At 42.0% G+C, this 20,693-nt stretch overlaps 1 protein-coding gene across 2 annotated transcripts in view; it reads right to left on the bottom strand.

Annotated features, from left to right (window-relative positions):
• The window catches only part of COL27A1 (collagen type XXVII alpha 1 chain), a 1,990,256-nt gene that overhangs the window by 718,052 nt on the left and 1,251,511 nt on the right, over positions 1–20,693 (bottom strand). For both annotated transcript variants that reach the window (XM_069609095.1, XM_069609096.1), the window contains exons 32-33: positions 10,146–10,199; positions 7,617–7,670 (exon numbers count right to left, since the gene is read on the bottom strand). In XM_069609095.1, the coding sequence (XP_069465196.1) occupies positions 7,617–7,670; positions 10,146–10,199 (108 nt within the window). The remainder of the gene's footprint in view (positions 1–7,616; positions 7,671–10,145; positions 10,200–20,693) is intronic.

The raw sequence follows: 20,693 nt of genomic DNA, 5'->3' as shown, positions 1-20,693 counted from the left end.
GACAGTCCCCAGCAGAGGTGGTGGCCCATGGGACAGTCCCCAGCAGAGGTGGTGGCCCATGGGACAATTCCCAGCAGAGGTGGTGGGTGCATGGGACTGTCCCCAGCAGAGGTGGTGGGTGCATGGGACAGTCCCCAGCAGAGGTGGTGGGTGCATGGGACTGTCCCCAGCAGAGGTGGTGGCCCATGGGACAGTCCCCAGCAGAGGTGGTGGGTGCATGGGACAGTCCCCAGCAGAGGTGTGGGTGCATGGGACTGTCCCCAGCAGAGGTGGTGGGTGCATGGGACAGTCCCCAGCAGAGGTTGTGGGTGCATGGGACTGTCCCCAGCAGAGGTGGTGGCCCATGGGACAGTCCCCAGCAGAGGTGGTGGGTGCATGGGACAGTCCCCAGCAGAGGTGGCGGGTGCATGGGACAGTCCCCAGAAAAGGTGGTGGGTGCATGCGACAGTCCCCAGCAGAGGTTTTGGGTGCATGGGACAGTCCCCAGCAGAGGTGGTGGGTGCATGGGACAGTCCCCAGCAGAGGTGGTGGGTGCATGCGACAGTCCCCAGCAGAGGTGGTGGCCCATGGGACAGTCCCCAGCAGAGGTGGTGGCCCATGGGACAGTCCCCAGCAGAGGTGGTGGGTGCATGGGACTGTCCCCAGCAGAGGTGGTGGGTGCATGGGACTGTCCCCAGCAGAGGTGGTGGGTGCATGGGACTGTCCCCAGCAGAGGTGGTGGCCCATGGGACAGTCCCCAGCAGAGGTGGTGGCCCATGGGACAGTCCCCAGCAGAGGTGGTGGGTGCATGCGACAGTCCCCAGCAGAGGTTTTGGGTGCATGGGACAGTCCCCAGCAGAGGTGGTGGGTGCATGGAACAGTCCCCAGCAGAGGTGGTGGGTGCATGCGACAGTCCCCAGCAGAGGTGGTGGGTGCAAGGAACTGTCCCTGACCTTCACCCTGGCAGGTAGTGTGTGCATTGGGCAGCATTCAGCAGATGTGAAGGAGGGACTCTGATATGAAAATCTTAGATAACCTGGGACAGAAATTGATGTTCTTTGCCTTTGGACACGAGAGAGGAAAGCTGGAGACTAGTCAGCGTTGTATCACTGTTTGCATCATCTGGAGCAAGATTTGTGTCTCATTTACAACCCATTATACAACATGATTATTGTAAAGTTATAAAGATTACATTTGGAAGTGACAGAAGTTTTATTCGGCGAAGATTAATATCTTAACTGGTAATTCATGTATGCACCCATGCAATATATTAAATTGACTGGTAATTCATGTATGCACCCATAATATATACTAAATTGACTGGTAATTCATGTATGCACCCATGCCATGTACTAAATTGACTGGTAATTCATGTATGCACCCATAATATATACTAAATTGACTGGTAATTCATGTATGCACCCATGCAATATACTAAATAGACTGGCAATTCATGTATGCACCCATGCCATGTACTAAACTGACTGGTATGTGTGCACCCATGCCATATACTAAACTGACTGGTAACTCATGTGTGCGCCCATAATCTATACTAAATTAACTGGTATTTCATGTATGCACCCATGCAATATACTAAATTGACTGGCAATTCATGTATGCATCCATGGCATGTACTAAACTAACTGGTATGTGTGCACTCATGCCATATACTACACTGACTGGTAATTCATGTGTGCACCCAGAATGTATAGTAAATTGACTAGTAATTCATGTATGCACCCATGGAATATACTAAAATAACTGGCAATTCATGTATGCACCCTGCCATACGCTAAACTGACTGGTATGTACGCACCCATGCAATATACTAAATTGACTGGCAATTCATGTATGCACCCATGCCATGTACTAAACTGACTAGTATGTGTGCACCCGTGCAATATACTAAATTGACTGGCAATTCATGTATGCATCTATGGCATATACTAAACTGACTGGTATGTGTGCACTCATGCCATATACTAAACTGATTGGTAATTTATGTGTGCACCCATAATATATACTAAAGTGAATGGTAATTCATGTGTGCACCCACGACAAATACTAAATTGACTGGTAATTCATGTATGCACCCATGATATATAGTAAATTGACTGGTAATTCATGTATGCACCCATGCCATATACTAAATTGACTGGTAATTCATGTATGCACCCATGACATATACTAAATTGGCTGGTAATTCATGTATGCATTCATGCAATATATTAATTGACTGGTAATTCATGTATGCACCCATAATATATACTACAATGACTGGTTATCCATGTATGCACCCATGGAATATACTAAATTGACTGGTAATTCATGTATGCACCCATGCCAAAGACTAAATTGACTGGTAATTCATGTATACACCCATGCAATATACTAAATTGACTGGTAATTCATGTAGGCACCTATAATATATACTAAATTGACTAGTAATTCATGTGTGCACCGATGCAATACTAAATTGACCGGTAATTCAAACATGCACCCATGCAATATACCAAATTGACTGGTAATTCATGTATTCACCCGTAATATATACTAAATTGACTGGTAATTCATGTATGCACCCTTAATATATACTAAATTGATGGGTAATTCCTTTGTGCACCCATGCAATATACTAAATTGACTGGTAATTCATGTATGCACCCATAATATATGCTAAATTGACTGGTAATTAATTTGTGCACCCATGCAATATACTAAATTGACTGGTAATCCACATATGCACCCATGCAGTATACTAAATCGACTGGTAATTCACGTATGCACCCATGACATATACTAAATTGACTGGTAATTCATTTGTACACCCATGCAATATACTAAATTGACTGGTAATTCATGTATGCACCCATAATATATAATAAATTGACTGGTAATTCACGTATGCACCCATGCCATGTACTAAATTGACTGGTAATTCATGTATGCACCCATAATATATACTAAATTGACTGGTAATTCATGTATGCACCCATGCAATATACTAAATAGACTGGCAATTCATGTATGCACCCATGTCATGTACTAAACTGACTGGCATGTGTGCACCCATGCCATATACTAAACTGACTGGTAATTCATGTGTGCACCCAAAATCTATACTAAATTAACTGGTATTTCATGTATGCACCCATGCAATATACTACATTGACTGGCAATTCATGTATGCATCCATGGCATATACTAAACTAACTGGTATGTGTGCACTCATGCCAGATACTACACTGACTGGTAATTCATGTGTGCACCCAGAATGTATAGTAAATTGACTAGTAATTCATGTATGCACCCATGCAATATACTAAAATAACTGGCAATTCATGTATGCACCCTGCCATACGCTAAACTGACTGGTATGTATGCACCCATGCAATATACTAAATTGACTGGCAATTCATGTATGCACCCATGCCATGTACTAAACTGACTGGTATGTGTTCACCCGTGCAATATACTAAATTGAGTGGCAATTCATGTATGCATCCATGGCATATACTAAACTGACTGTTATGTGTGCACTCATGCCATATACTAAACTGACTGGTAATTCATGTGTGCACCCACGACAAATACTAAATTGACTGGTAATTCATGTATGCACCCATGACATATACTAAATTGGCTGGTAATTCATGTATGCATTCATGCAATATATTAATTGACTGGTAATTCATGTATGCACCCATAATATATACTACAATGACTGGTTATCCATGTATGCGCCCATGGAATATACTAAATTGACTGGTAATTCATGTATGAACCCATGCCAAAGACTAAATTGACTGGTAATTCATGTATACACCCATGCAATATACTAAATTGACTGGTAATTCATGTAGGCACCCATAATATATACTAAATTGACTAGTAATTCATGTGTGCACCCATGCAATATACTAAATTGACTGGTAATTTCAAACATGCACCCATGCAATATACCAAATTGACTGGTAATTCATGTATGCACCCGTAATATATACTAAATTGAATGGTAATTCATGTATGCACCCATGACATATACTAAATTGACTGGTAATTCATATGTGCACCCATGCAATGTACTAAATTGACTGGTAATTCATGTATGCACCCATAAGATATACTAAATTGACTGGTAATTCATGTATGCACCCGTAATATATACTAAATTGACTGGTAATTCATGTATGCACCCATGACATATACTACATTTACTGGTAATGCATGAATGCACCCATGACATATACTAAATTGACTGGTAATTCATGTATGCACCCATGACATATACTACATTTACTGGTAATGCATGTATGCACCCACGATATGTACTAAATTGACTGGTAATTCACATATGCACCCATGCCATATACTAAATTGACGGGTAATTCATTTGTGCACCCATGCAATATACTAAATTGACTGGTAATTCATGTATGCACCCATGACATATGCTAAATTGACTGGTAATTCATTTGTGCACCCATGCAATATACTAAATTGACTGGTAATTCACATATGCACCCATGCCATATACTAAATTGACTGGTAATTCATGTATGCACCCATAATATAGGCTACATTGACTGGTAATTCATGTATGCACCCAGGACATATACTAAATTGACTGGTAATTCACATATACACCCATACCATATACTAAATTGACTGGTAATTCATGTGTGCACCCATGCCATATACTAAATTGACTGGTAATGCATGTATGCACCCATGATATATAATAAAATTGACTGGTAATTCATGTATGCACCCATAATATTTACTAAATTGACTGGTAATTCATGTATGCACCCATAATATTTACTAAATTGACTGGTAAGTCATGTGTGCACCCACGATATATACTAAATTGACTGGTAGTTCATGTGTGCACCCATGCAACATACTAAATTGACTGGTAATTCATGTATGCACACATGCCATATACTAAATTGACTGGTAATTCATGTATGCACCCACAATATATACTAAATTGACGGGTAATTCATGTATGCACCCATAATATTTACTAAATGGACTGGTAATTCATGTGTTCACCCATGCCAAATACTAGATTGACTGATAATTCATGTATGCATCCATGCCATGTACTAAATTGACTGGTAATTCATGTATGCACCCATGCCATATACTAAATTGACTGGTAATTCATGTGTGCACACATGCAATATACTAAATTGACTGGTAATTCATGTATGCATCCATGCCATGTACTAAATTGACTGGTAATTCATGTATGCACCCACAATATATACTAAATTGACTGGTAATTCATGTGTGCACACATGCAATATACTAAATTGACTGGTAATTCATGTATGCATCCATGCCATGTACTAAATTGACTGGTAATTCATGTATGCACCCATGCCATATACTAAATTGACTGGTAATTCATGTGTGCACACATGCAATATACTAAATTGACTGGTAATTCATGTATGCATCCATGCCATGTACTAAATTGACTGGTAATTCATGTATACACCCATAATATATACTAAATTGACTGGTAATTCATGTGTGCACCCATGCCATATACTAAATTGACTGGTAATTCATATGTGCACCCATGCAATATACTAAATTGACTGGTAATTCATGTATGCACCCATAATATATACTACATTGACTGGTAATGTATGTATGCACCAATGCCGTATACTAAATTGACTGGTAATTCATGTGTTCACCCATGCCATATAATAAATTGACTGGTAATCCATGTATGCATCCATAATATATACTAAAGTGACTGGCAATGCATGTGTGCACCCATGCCGTATACTAAATTGACTGGAAATTCATGTATGCATCCATGCCAAATACTAAATTGACTGGTAATTCATGTGTGCACACATGCAATATACTAAATTGACTGGTAATTCATGTATGCATCCATGCCATGTACTAAATTGACTGGTAATTCATGTATACACCCATAATATATACTAAATTGACTGGTAATTCATGTGTGCACCCATGCCATATACTAAATTGACTGGTAATTCATATGTGCACCCATGCAATATACTAAATTGACTGGTAATTCATGTATGCACCCATAATATATACTACATTGACTGGTAATGTATGTATGCACCAATGCCGTATACTAAATTGACTGGTAATTCATGTATGCACCCATGCCATATAGTACATTGACTGGTAATTCATGTGTTCACCCATGCCATATAATAAATTGACTGGTAATCCATGTATGCATCCATAATATATGCTAAAGTGACTGGCAATGCATGTGTGCACCCATGCCGTATACTAAATTGACTGGAAATTCATGTATGCATCCATGCCAAATACTAAATTGACTGGTAATTCATGTATGCTCCCATGCCATGTACTAAATTGGCTGGTAATTCATGTATGCACCCATGCCATGCACTAAATTGACTGGTAATTCATGTATGCACTCATGCCGTATAGTATATTGACTGATAATTCATGTATGCACCCATAATATACACTACATTTACAGGTAATTAATGTGTGCACCCATGCCATATACTAAATTGACTGGTAATTCATGTATGCACCCATAATATATACTAAATTGACTGGTAATTCATGTGTGCACCCATGCCTTATACTAAATGGACTGGTAATTCATGTATGCACCCATGCCGTATAGTATATTAACTGATAATTCATGTATGCACCCATAATATACACTACATTTACAGGTAATTCATGTGTGCACCCATGCCATATACTAAAATGACTGGTAATTCATGTATGCACCCATAATATATACTAAATTGACTGGTATTTCATGTATGCACCCGTAATATATACTAAATTGATTGGTAATTCATGTGTGCACCTATGCCTTATACTAAATGGGCTGGTAATTCATGTGTGCACCCATGCCTTATACTAAATGGGCTGATAATTCATGTGTGCACCCATGCCTTATACTAAATGGACTGATAATTCATGTATGCACCCATGCCGTATACTAAATGGACTGATAATTCATGTATGCACCCATGCCATATACTAAACTGACTGGTAATTCATGTATGCACCCATAATATACACTAAATTGACTGGTAATTCATGTATGCACCCGTAATATATACTAAATTGACTGGTAATTCATGTGTGCACCCATGACTTATACTAAATGGGCTGGTAATTCATGTGTGCACCCATGCCTTATACTAAATGGGCTGATAATTCATGTGTGCACCCATAATATATACTAAATTGACTGGTAATTCATGTATGCACCCGTAATATATACTACATTGACTGGTAATTCATGTGTGCACCCATGCCTTATACTAAATGGGCTGGTAATTCATGTGTGCACCCATGCCTTATACTAAATGGGCTGATAATTCATGTGTGCACCCATAATATATACTAAATGGACTGGTAATTCATGTGTGCACCCATGCCTTATACTAAATGGGCTGATAATTCATGTGTGCACCCATGCCTTATACTAAATGGACTGATAATTCATGTATGCACCCATGCCATATACTACATTGCCAGACAATCTGTGGGGAGGTTGAAGAATAAAAGAAAATGATGAAAGGAGGTGTGGCTGGGATTTGGTCATGACACCACAGAGATACTGGATACTCCACCTTTTGTCCAGGTGGCCCTAGAGGGCCGACTGTTCCCTGTGGCCCTTGGGGTCCCTGAAAGAAAGAGCAAAACAGATTATGTGCATGTAGTTCTGTGGCTTGAAATGTGCTACACAATTCCCTGGAGCCAGCGGTAGTTACATGTCAACTCAGACTGGCAGGAAATGTCTCAGACATGGATGGGAAAGAGGGCGGAAGGGTCGCGGCTCCAGCAGCCACCAATTATCTTGTCGAGGGAGGAGGCTTGGCTTGAACCGCTCCTGGTCTTTAGAAGGATTAGCCCCAGTTATGGGTATTTGTATCCACACAGCCATTCATGGATTTTGAAGGCCCAGGATGGGTAGAACGGGATTGGCCAACTGTACCTCAGGCGTTCCATGAAATGGACTCTGGTGCTGCTGTGTCCTTCATATGTCTTCCCAAGAAGAGAAAGGGCCAGGGTAGGTAGGAAACAGCAGAAGGGGAGAACATGTCAAGCTGGAACCCCACAAGTCTGCAGTGTTGAGGGTACAGTCAATAACAGCCAGCCTAGATAGAGGTGGCAGATCTCATTCACCATGAGGGTCTACACAGTAAGACTCAGACCCCACCTAGAGAGTGCAAGAAAGGACGCATGGGACCAGCACCAACTCTTTGCAGGCTGCTGGTCCCACAAGGAATCAAGAGGGCAAAGGGCACAGGAATGTTAAACGCACAGGCCTTCTGGAGAGTAATCCGCACGGTGGGTGTGCGCTCACCTGGGCTTGTTGGAAATTTTATATGAAATTGAATGAGGGTAGATCAGTCTCTGGAAAATGTGTGTTGCTAATCCGCACACATTTTTCCTATGCTAACTGCACAACAAACACATAGACCTGTGTACTCTGGGTGAACACAGGCGCCTACAGGCGCCGTCCCCCCTGTCATATTTAGTTGGAATATGATAGCCAAGAGTACACCATGTCCTCTCAGAAGGGGGAGGGCAACATCTTACCGCTGGCATGGCCAACCTAATTACTATCAAAGGCTCCATGGATCCGCCCTGTCCTTGTGTTGAACCCTGCAGAATGGTGACAGTGATTAACATAATTATCACACTAATAGAGTATATTTCAAACAGGCCCACATGAGGCCTGGCTTCAGAGGTTAATAAAGGAGACAGGAAACCCCAACAACCTTTGATATGCATCTGTTTCAACCCGAAGTCAGCTCCTGTCTCCCAAGGGCAGTGAACTGTCATGTCTGGGACAGCTGTTTACAGTAGTCATCCCTGCAGGGGGACCCCATTCAGAAGGTACACAAATGTGGTTTGCAGAAGCCAGACAGTCTGGGCATGCCACAGCTTCGAGGGAGACCTGCAGCTTTAATCACTAATTCGCTGTGTTGCAACTAACCAACGATCCACGACCATGTGGAGATAAGCCCGCTGTTCCATCCACGTTACCAAAATTGGACAAGGGGGTTTATAATTGACTTGTGTTTCCAATCTGTTCAGATCCCTTCTGGTGTACTAGAGGTGTGGGGCTGATTGATGGTTTAGAAAAAAATATTCATCCCTGGACCACTGGTGCCCCGGAATTTGACTCATCACACAGTCTCTGACCCAATGACTACTGTAGTGACACAATGGCTACAGATGACCAGTTCAAAGAATGCCTGTTTCAGCCTCTCCCTCTGAAGGCCACAGATGACAGAATGATGGGTGACCGTCTTCAGCTATAAGAATGATGGGTGACCAGTCTTCAGCTATAAGAATGAAGGTTGACCCATCTTCAGCTATAAGAATGATGGGTGACCAGTCTTCAGCTATAAGAATGATGGGTGACCAGTCTTCAGCTATAAGGATGACGGGTGACCAGTCTTCAGCTATAAGAATGAAGGGTGACCCATCTTCAGCTATAAGAATGATGGGTGACCCATCTTCAGCTATAAGGATGACGGGTGACCCATCTTCAGCTATAAGGATGACGGGTGACCAGTCTTCAGCTATAAGAATGAAGGGTGACCCATCTTTAGCTATAAGAATGACGGGTGATCAGTCTTCAGCTATAAGAATGATGGGTGACCCATCTTCAGCTATAAGAATGACGGGTGACCGGTCTTCAGCTATGAGGATGATGGGTGACCAGTCTTCAGCTATGAGGATGACGGGTGACCAGTCTTCAGCTATGAGGATGATGGGTGACCAGTCTTCAGCTATAAGAATGACGGGTGACCAGTCTTCAGCTATAAGACTGATGTGTGACCCGTCTTCAGCTATAAGAATGATGGGTGACCAGTCTTCAGCTATAAGACTGATGTGTAACCCGTCTTCAGCTATAAGAAAAATGGGTGACCCGTCTTCAGCTATAGAAATGATGGGTGACCAGTCTTCAGCTATAAGAATGATGGGTGACCAGTCTTCAGCTATAAGACTGATGTGTGACCCGTCTTCACACACCAGTGACAATTGACCAGTCTTGAGATAAAGGAATAATGGGGGTGAATAGTGTCTGCCACATCTCTGCCATCCATTTAGTCCAAACCTGGCAAACATGGTGAGATACTTGCCGGCTCTCCTAGAATTCCTTTGGTTCCCTGAGGGCCAGATGGTCCTGGAACTCCCTGAAAGAATAAGACAAGAGTATCAAATACACATCACAAGCAATCACACACTAGCACCCCTAGCCATACACCATGAACATTAGTAATGCACTAACAGGCTCACACACCTCACCACGAACACACAGGGCCCACATGGCCACACAGAGCTAAAAGATGGATAGTGTGCACCAGACGTATACACCATTTATTATGTTTTTGTAATGTTACAGGATATTCTGGCGATCCATGTGCTGGGACCGTTGTATTCTCCCCTGAGCCTTAAGACTTCAAACCTTTCACCCATACACCTATACCTTTCAAAAACATTGAGCTTAGCCACAAAAAGAAAGGGGTGCGGTGCACACTTTCAATTTTTCTTTTTTTACCCTTGGGGGAAGTTCAGACTGTACACCAGCACCCACAGGCAAGATAATGATATTCTCTAAAATGAGCTCCTTGACGAATAACGCAGCCACCACATTAGCCTTTAGTGAGGATGAAGCCACGCGCACACTTGTGCTTCTATCAGATGTAGAGAGGGACACGACCTCCACTGAACATCCAGATATACTTGCATTTAAATTAGAATGCCTCATTAGAAGGGAGATCTTGCAGAAACTGCATGCTGCCACACTAGCCTAATACTATAAGGCCAGCAGGATCCTAAGAGGACTTAGAATTTACCTAAAACTAACCTTACGTAAAAAGAGTCAAGAGTTCATCAGGAGATGGGACATAATACTAAACAAATGTTCTCTTGACCTTATCCTCCTCACCATCAAGGAATTGTCAAAATCCCTGACCACAATATTTCAGAAGATTGACCAGATTAAAGAACAACTTCTTATACTCCAGTCAGAAGTACATCTTAACAAACCTTTGGAAGACGTTAAGCATAAATTGGATAACTATACAAAAGATATTGAACAAAGGAAAATTCAGAATTTCAGAAAGACACACTAGATTATGCAAGAGATATCGTCTACACCTGGCAGGAGTTCTACCTAGAAGGTAGAACCCCCAATGGGCCACTAGCCAAGTGGAAACTGTATTATCTGCAAATGAACATCCAAGACAAAAGAGGTAGATATAGGTCTACCTAAAAAGTGACAGCAAAAATCTTTGACAAATTGCAATTCAGAATTCTGTGTCTACATGATCACGTGCCCGTGCAATCTTCATTACGTAGGCAAGACCAACAGAAAAGTTAAAGCTAAAATCATGGACCACAAGAGTTGCCTTAAAAATAAAGTAGCATTATCCCCCATGGTGAAACACTTTCTTGAGAAAAAAACACAGCCACAAAGATTTTCACTGGACTGTACTAATGACTGTGAATGGACACAGTCATAATTTGAAAAGCAAAATCCTCTTTGAAAAAGAACAAAGGCTAACTTTTCGTACCCAAAGTGACCTGAGGGGCCTCAATGAGCCAATAGAATGGCAAATGATATGAAACCACAACTGTAGGCCACCCACATACCCCAATAACAGACAGAGGGCTACTGATGTAATGAAATGCCGCTGCTAAAGTATTGGATTTTATTTACTAACAATGCGCTTTTTTCTATACCTAATAAGTGAACTGTCAGCTGAACAATATGTAAACAAACTAAATAGGGTGAAAGATAAGACTCCTTAGAATAGTCAGATGTAAGTGAATGCTCAACTGAAGAATTAATTCACTGTCACCTTAACGGAATAAACACTAAAAAAGGACTGGGACACCAATACTAAAGAAGGAAGTGAGTCTTTTCAACAAGGAACTATGACCTAGGAGATTTTTTGTTTTTTTTCTGGCACTTTCTGGTTGTTTCAAGATAACGTAAAGCATCACTTAGACACCATAGCAGTTGGCGGCTCTTCACACAGTGGAGCGGCAGCGAAAAGCTAAGACGCAGTATGGAAATCAGGCTTCTATACATGAACAGGTAAGAATCAAAACACGGGACCGTTAACTAAATCCCTAATCACAGGAAAGTATTTTACTACTATCATAGTCCCAGAATCATTAGCAAGCATCTAAAAGGCACCAATATTTTTTGTTTCACGCTCAGAATATTAGGAACTGAGAAGCCACACCAGTCAGGCTTCACGCGTGTCACCAATGAACCCTTAGTTGTTTAACTCAACTTATTGCTGCCACCACAGAATCAAGCCACCATGTTTAGAGAATTTAAAATCATATATCTTTAGTCAGGAATTTATAAAGACTAAATGAAGTCACTGATGATGCCGTACTGAGACGAAACCAAGAACCTCTATTAAACTGTAGCAGTTACAACGATCAGAGGGTTCACCAAACCATCTAGTGGATTGCACCGTCAGTGCACCACCCGACAGGGGTTCATCGATGTAAGAGTGAATGCACCACAACTCTGAATTTGGAGAACAGTGGACAGTCCTGATTTCATCCACTGTTCCATCTGCAGGTAAGATACCTACAGCTTATAACTTGGAAAGCACTCAACGAGAGAGCCCCTAACAGAACAGAGGCCCCCTAGAAAGCGTCAATGCAAAATACCCCCACAAAAAACAGCAAGAAAATAGCATTATGAAGGGACCCTTTCAAGGTACACATTGAAAGAATACTAAATGGATCATAGAAACAATATCTAGATGACTAGTATACACCCTCCCAAAGCAAGAGATAAAACATGATTATATGGTTTGAGTAACTCAGAAAATTGGTCTAGAAAACCTAACTTAATGGCCCCTTTTTTAAAATTAATTTACAGGTTCCCATGAAAAAAGGAACAGCAGTGTTCTCATGGAAATCGAGAAACCAGTCTAAAATTATGGACATTGAACCAAACAAAGGCACCTACCACACTGGTATATTCAGGTAATTATTATACCTGAATGTAACCCAGACAACTTAATTATGTCCTAAGTAATATAAGCATTATTTGCTGATACTTTGTTCCTTTTCTTGTGTTTTATCAACAGTTATACCTTATAACTAGTGAACAAGACTTCAATGAAAGAAGCATTTATAGTGATTACAACTCTATTTCTGGACACAAATACTCCTGATGAAAGTCCCATAACAATAGAGAGGACTAAAACACGTTGAGTTAATGTTTCTGAACAATAACCAAGTCTGAGAAATTGATTTGGAGATCTCATATAGATCCGAAGAATAAAAAAGGAGGATTAATTCCTTCACATAAAGTTCAGTTTTAAACATTGGATGTATTCCAATATCTTCTTCTTCTAATACAGAAGATTTGTAGTGTCACATATAATCGTATATGTTGTCTTAGAGTTCTTTTTAAGAAGTACTATGTATTGTGGTCTCATCTAATGAAAATTTTAAACCTTTCTGTATCTTAATAAAACTGTTTGAATATGCTATTTCTAATGGTTTGTTCTTGAAGGAATAACTGTTGATAACTCCTCGCTTCTACCTTCCTGCTAATGAAAGGAGTTCTGCAACCCCTTTAGACAGATACCTACTAAGCCACGACAACCGGCACAACCTAATAGTGAAACAACGGACAGCAGCAAAGTGAACAGTGTCGAGGGTGAAAATCAACCCAAGACTCCAACCGCCCCGGCGGGACATAACAACGAGGTTGGACTAACACAACCAAGCGCAAGTACTACACAGACCAACACTCCCTCACTTCCTTTTTTAGAAGAAGCAAGACCAGAAGGGGGAAGAAGAAAGCAAAGAACATGCAACAAATAAGTTGATCTATAGTGGTTAACATCTCATCGAGAATCCTTACCAGATTACAATTGAAGACCCTTAATTTAGATTTATCCTATATTCCCACGGGGAATAGTTCGAGTTTTGAAGAGGAAATCAACCATTAAGTGACTTCGCAACCTGTAACTCAAAAAATGTGATTTATGCTTTAAAATGCCCCTGTGGCATTTACTATGTAGGTCAAACTATCAGACGCAAAAATGATCGCTGGACGGAACATATGTCCAATAGCAGTACTCAGAATAGCAGATCACCAGTTTACCAACACTTTCAAGAAGCTATATTTAAAGTGGTCCACCCTCCCATCCAGGGGGGGGGACCTACAAAAGAGACTCTCACAGTGGGAACTCTCCTGGATTTACCAGATTGATTCCATCAGCCCCTTGGGCATGAACAAAGAATTCTATTTGGGACTGTTTTTATAACATTGCATAGATTATTTCCGTCAATTTTGGCTTTTAAGCGAGAAAGAGACCTGCGGTCTCGACACCAAATAGAACCCTCACAACATCATATGGCGTATTAACCATCGGTTCATCATATGGTAGAACATAGCTCCTATTTACACCAGAGGTACATGATAGTCATCATGCATCACCATGTGTATATCTTCCTCTAATTGCGTTTAGTACAGATTCCAGAGTATCGAAATGATTTTGTAGATGTGACAATTGTTGTACCTTTAACTATATGTAAATTATCAGACGCTGTCGGATTTTATGTGAGACTTGAAACTTGATCAATATTCCTAACTTTATGACGAATGCTCATTAGAGTCACAGGAAGTCCGGTATCAGCGCTCACCCCGTTGGTACTTTCATGCTCTTGTTACCCAAACCATAAGCTCCTCCATAAGGGCCACTTCTATTGCAGGTTACCAGCAACTGGTTACACATTTTTGATATGGACCTGCACGTACACACTTTATTTTTCATTTACCGTTGGCCGCCTTTTCGCTCATAGACTCTTTCCGTAACCAATAACGACTCCTCGTAGCAAAATGATCTATCATATCTAACTTGTCTAGCAGGTTTCTGACATCACTACGTCATGCACACAACCTGTTGCTATCAACGGCCGGCCTTAGCAATGTGGTTTTCCTGCCTCACCCCAACTGTCAGAAACCAATCTAAAGAAAAAATGACCTGCGTTACCACTTTTTCCCCCATGAGTAATTCTATACGTAAAATGATTCTCAAACACTGGGATAAGCTACATACAGATTGCTTTAAACCGGAAAAACCACGTTTTGCGTTCAAACGCAATCGGAATCTAAAGGACATCCTTGTACATACATACACTGAGGTTGATACCATCAGTAACACCCAAACCACACTATGGCAGCTACCACCGGTGCAAGGCCATTTTAAATGCGGAAACTGTTCTGTCTGCAGCCTAACAGCGAACATCAAGACCATTGACCTCAAAGGAAATCCGTGGACACTCAATTCCTTCACCAATTGTAAAACCAAATGGTGTGTTTACATTATAAAGTGCCCGTGTAACCTGATATACATAGGCAAATCAAAAAGAGAAATCAGACAACGCATATGTGAACATCGATCGTGTATACGAAATCAGGTCGATGACAAACCTTTGGTGGCACATTATAAGAAAATGAAACACACTCACAATGACTTATTCTGGGCAATATTACAAACAGTCCGAAATCCATTCCGCGGAGGCGATAGAGATCTAGCCCTCCGTAAACTCGAACAAAAGTGGATCTACCGTTTGGACTCTGTGAAACATGGCCTCAATATCTCGATCGAATGGAATATTTTCTTTAACAAATAGTCCATTGTTTCGCCACACCAAAGACTACACTATTATAGCTTTTTGGTGCTCTTCCTCAAACCATTCCTCTGGCCGATTCCGAGATCTGTGTCCCCTTTTTGTATCTTTGTTAAACAATTCTCAATGTGTCTAAATTACCTTGCCAATGACATATATTGATTAGAACAAAGTGTAATAATTCCCTTTTTGTTGCCACAGGCCAAACAATGTAATACAAGATCACAAATCATTGTTTATCTGAATTGTTCTGTTAATATGTTGTTATTATTGCCTTTTTGTATTAATAACAAATGGACAACTAGCATAGAGGCGCACGGCATATACACAGCCACTAATATGCTGTCTCGCGCTGAGACTTGTCCACCACGCCTGCGCACAACCTCAGATCTACGGGGTTATGTGTGACTGTAATCTATTGCACACAGATGGCATATTCAAACGACACACCATGTAAAATACAAGGTTAAAACAGTATTTTTCCATGCCAGATTAATGGCAAGCTTCACAATGTCGGATATTCAATCATGTTCTTCAACGCTGTCGAACTGATTTAGTATACGGCACCTGATGGGCTGGCCCACTGGCGCACTACGTAGACATTACTCCCCGGCGCATGCGCACTGACAAATACCTCGACTTATACCGAGGCTTGTCCACTACGCTTGCGCACAGATCTCGACTGACACAGTTCACTTGGCTAACTAATAGGTAAGCTCACGGCCGCACTTCGGTGTTCCGTTTTACAAAATTCGTCCGATACACTCCCCTCGGACCCCATTTTACTATCTTACCGGCACTCTACTTCCGGCCCATATCTAGAATCAATGTCACGGCACCCATTGTTGCTAACTCTGCCGACGAAGTCAAAGGGTCTCACATACTAGCCGTATTTCAATTTTTTCATATACTCAGTAGATATGAAATAACGTTGTACTGCAACATGCACACTTCATTTATTTAGTGTCCACCTCGTCCTTACTATCGTTGGGGCGTGTGCCCCCCTTTTTTTGAAGTACTTTTGAGCTATTAGCAATTAGTAAGAGCATGATTTCTATGCCCTTTTTCCTAATAGTCCTTCCTCTCAATTATAGACTCGAGCGCCTGATTTATGCAGTTCCGCCCTAGCCGCATCTTAAGCAGCTGTCCCCACTTACGGACTACAGCCAGAGCGTTTATCCTTTGTCTGGTAGGTCTTGTGTTCCTTGCATTCCTTTTTTTCACTAATGTTAGACAAATTCACCATTTTAACGCTAGTTGTCCATCTCACTGTAGGATGACGCCATATTTTGACCACTGATGCACACGTCCTGAAGACAGTTCGGTATCCATCTTGCAGCGCTGTCTCATGTCTACCAGCCCTGCGCTCCGCCAACCAATTACCGAACCAGAAACACACATCTAAGTGTCGACACTGTTTGGTATATTGTGACCCTGAACAATATACATAAGAGATTGTCATCAACTTGTGACACTGTTTGATATTTTGTGATCTTGAACAATATGTATAAGAGACTGTTATCAACTTAATAGTGTTCACTGTACAATGGCGATACACTGAATGTTCTGTAACCACCTTTTACTAACCCACCACCGTGCAGAGTATACATGCACTTTTACATGTATTTGTGTTGTGCCACGGCACATAAGAATTCCTTCAGACAAAACTTTTCTTTTCTTTGCAAATAAATGCTGATCATTGTTTCATGCATATTGTGGTGATTTTGTCTATGGTTAACTACCGACACAGTATTCTTCTTGCAAGGTCCTACCGACCACCCATCACGGTACTGGCTAGGGAAGCCTGTTGACTCTACCCCCTTATAATTGTGTATCTTCCACACACTACGGCAGTGAGAAGATACTAGGAGTTTGACTGATAGAGCTGAGCATCTATATCTGGACAACAGTCGCCCTTTATTTTCTTTTTCTTTTTTAGTCCCATGAATGAGCTACTTGAGATCTTATCCGCTTTATAAGACTTTGATGCCAGATTGCTCTGGATCCCTGCTTCTCCGAGGTGATTTATCAAGTTTTGATACTATTTAATACTATTGTAGATGACTGATGCACATCCTGAGACTTATACACCATTTATTATTTTATTGTTATGTTACAGTTACACGTCATAGAAATGAACCCCTGATGAAGAGCATTCTTGCTCGAAACACGTCGGGCATCTCATTAAAAGAAGAATTGGTGAAAACCACAGTACCTTGTGGACAAAAACGTTTTGCTTAACATATATGGAGATACGATTGATCATGTATCATTACCTTGATATGTAATGAAATTGCTTTACCTTATAACTCTGCTTATTCACATTAACCTTGATTGAACCAATGGATACCTTCTTCTTGAATACTTGGCTGTCTCCAGCCACTGAGAGTGTGCAGGGGACGGGACTTCCCCCATGGTGGGAACCTTTCCTTCTTGCTTCACACAGAGCTAAGACACACACCTCACCTTCACCAGACATGGGCACACAGAGCTCCAGCTCTCACCTCACCAGCAACACACAGGGCCACACAGGGCTCCAACTCTCACCTCACCACCTACACACATGGGCACACAGAGCTCCAACTCTCACCTCACCTGCAACACACAGGGCCCACATGACCACACAGAGCTAAAACACACACCTCACCACCTACACCCATGGCCACACAGAGCTCCAACTCTCCCCTCACCAGCAACACACAGGGCCACACAGAGCTCCAACTCTCACCTCATCACCAACACACGGGGCCCATATGGCCACACAGAGCTACAAACACACCACACTGCCTACACACAGGGCCACACAGAGCTCCAACTCCCACCTCACCAGCAACACACAGGTCCACACAGAGCTCCAACTCCCACCTCACCAGCAATACACAGGGCCACACAGAGCTCCAACTCTCCCCTCACCAGCAACACACAAGGCCACACAGAGCTCCGACTCTCCCCTCACCAGCAGCACACAAGGCCACACAGAGCTCCAACTCTCACCTCACCAGCAACACACAAGGCCACACAGGGCTCCAACTCTCACCTCACCAGCAACACACAAGGCCACACAGGGCTCCAACTCTCACCTTACCACCAACACACAGGGCCACACAGTGCTCCAACTCTCACCTCACCAGCAACACACAGGGCCCACATGACCACACAGAGTTAATATGCACACCTCACCACCTACAAACATGGCCACACAGAGCTCCAACTCTCATCACACTAGAAAAAAAACAACTATAAAGCACCCCAGCAGCAACACACAGACCCACAGTAACCGCACATACACCGCAAGCCCTTCATACAATAATAAGACTCATACTCATGTACACCGCCAGCATAGCATCAGCGCTGGTACGCGGAAATCTCAATACACATGCTCATATGCACCTAAACACCACCAACGTGTGCATGCTTACACACCGAGACCAACATCCATAACTGGTTCATCAGCATACCGCACCCCATTTGCTTTAAAAATGTACACCTTCCACCTGGCTTGATGGGGGTGTTACCCCAAACCCCCATAAGGGGTGGAAGTATAGCTCAGGGGCAACGCGTTTGTCTTGGAAGCAAGTCAATGTAGCGTAACACAGGTTCAAATCCCGATCCCGCGCTTAGAAACCACACGCTGATATTAAGCGTGTTATAAATGAACATTATAAAAACACGTTCCTGTTAGGGCTTCACTTCTTCCCATCCTTTGGCTTTAGTTTAGTTTTCCCTTCTAAATTTCGATTTTGTTATCAATGAGCATTTTTTTACTTTTAAGGGAGCTTTGCTCATTTGTTATTTTATCTACGTATGTATTAATTTATCCTACCACATAACAGAAGCCTTGCTATACGAGGATGTTATGGCATGTTTTGTTCTCTCTTGTTTGCAATATCATGTTGCTTTGCACAAGGCATCAAGAGGTGTGTGGCAGTGGGAAGGGGACTTATAGGCCACCCCCATAAATAATAAAACAATACATGTGGGCAGCACCCAGGTCATTTGGGGAAAAGAGCCCAAGGGCCCAATGTAGAGCTGCAAAAGCAAACTCTTAAATCCTTGCAAACATAAAATGAACCTGCTGTCCTCGTAACAGGGCGAGGAAAGAGCAGCCCAGGTTAGGAAGGAGAGTCAAGACTGGATAATGCACCCTCCCCCATCACCGTTAATACTCCCAGGCTTGGGCCTAGTCCTGGACTGATTTCTCTCCTTTCTCACTGGTCGTTCTCAGTCCCTTTCTCTTCCCCGTTTATCTTCATGGCTAAACCCTTCACATGCGGGGTGCCTCAGGGTTCTGCTCTCTCTCCTCGTCTCTTCACATTTTATATCCAGCCATTGGTCAAGCTGGTCCACTCTTTCAGTTTTCAGTGTTTTTCTTATGCTGATGATACATAGATCCAGGTGAGACTGGACCTATCGCATCCTGCCTCAGCGGAACATTGTCGCTTTGCTGGATTTCCGGGGTTTCTTTTTTCCACCTGGTAAGAGTGTGAGACTTTTTCCCACTCTTACATGTGTTTTGCCATGTGTATTTCTACTGTTTGTGTGATCTTGGGCTCTGGAGCACACCACTCCACGAGCCCCACTTTTGTGTGTGCAACACAGCACCTTCAGTGCAGTAACACCGGGTTGTCTTTGAGACTTCCCCCTGACTCCCTTTTTCTGGGACTGACTACTGTCCCCCAGAAACATGTAAAGTTGCCATTAACTTTATGTAGTTATTTAAAACTACAGACCCAGTACACCCCATCTTACAAGGAGTATTGGAAAGGGTTCATTCCTATCGATTTTTGTCTGTGCCTCTCTGAGCTTTATTTTGCTCTTTTAACATTTAGACTTGGCTGGTGGCAGTGGTATCTACCCTAACTTTTCTGCCGCGATTATATTATATAAACTTGGTATTGTTCCAGGCTATTGTGGTAGCCTCAAAGTTAAACCCACTTGCCCAAATGTATTTCATTTCTGGTTGGGTTTAGTCGCCATTTCTTTTTGTTAAAGTCCTTCTTGATTTT

The sequence above is a fragment of the Ambystoma mexicanum genome, chromosome 8, assembly GCF_040938575.1.
Source record: "Ambystoma mexicanum isolate Mex_15411 chromosome 8, UKY_AmexF1_1, whole genome shotgun sequence".
NCBI classification, from domain to species: Eukaryota; Metazoa; Chordata; class Amphibia; order Caudata; family Ambystomatidae; genus Ambystoma; species Ambystoma mexicanum.
The sequence above is the reverse complement of the archived record's forward strand: the minus strand, read 5'-3'. Positions and strand labels throughout refer to the sequence as shown.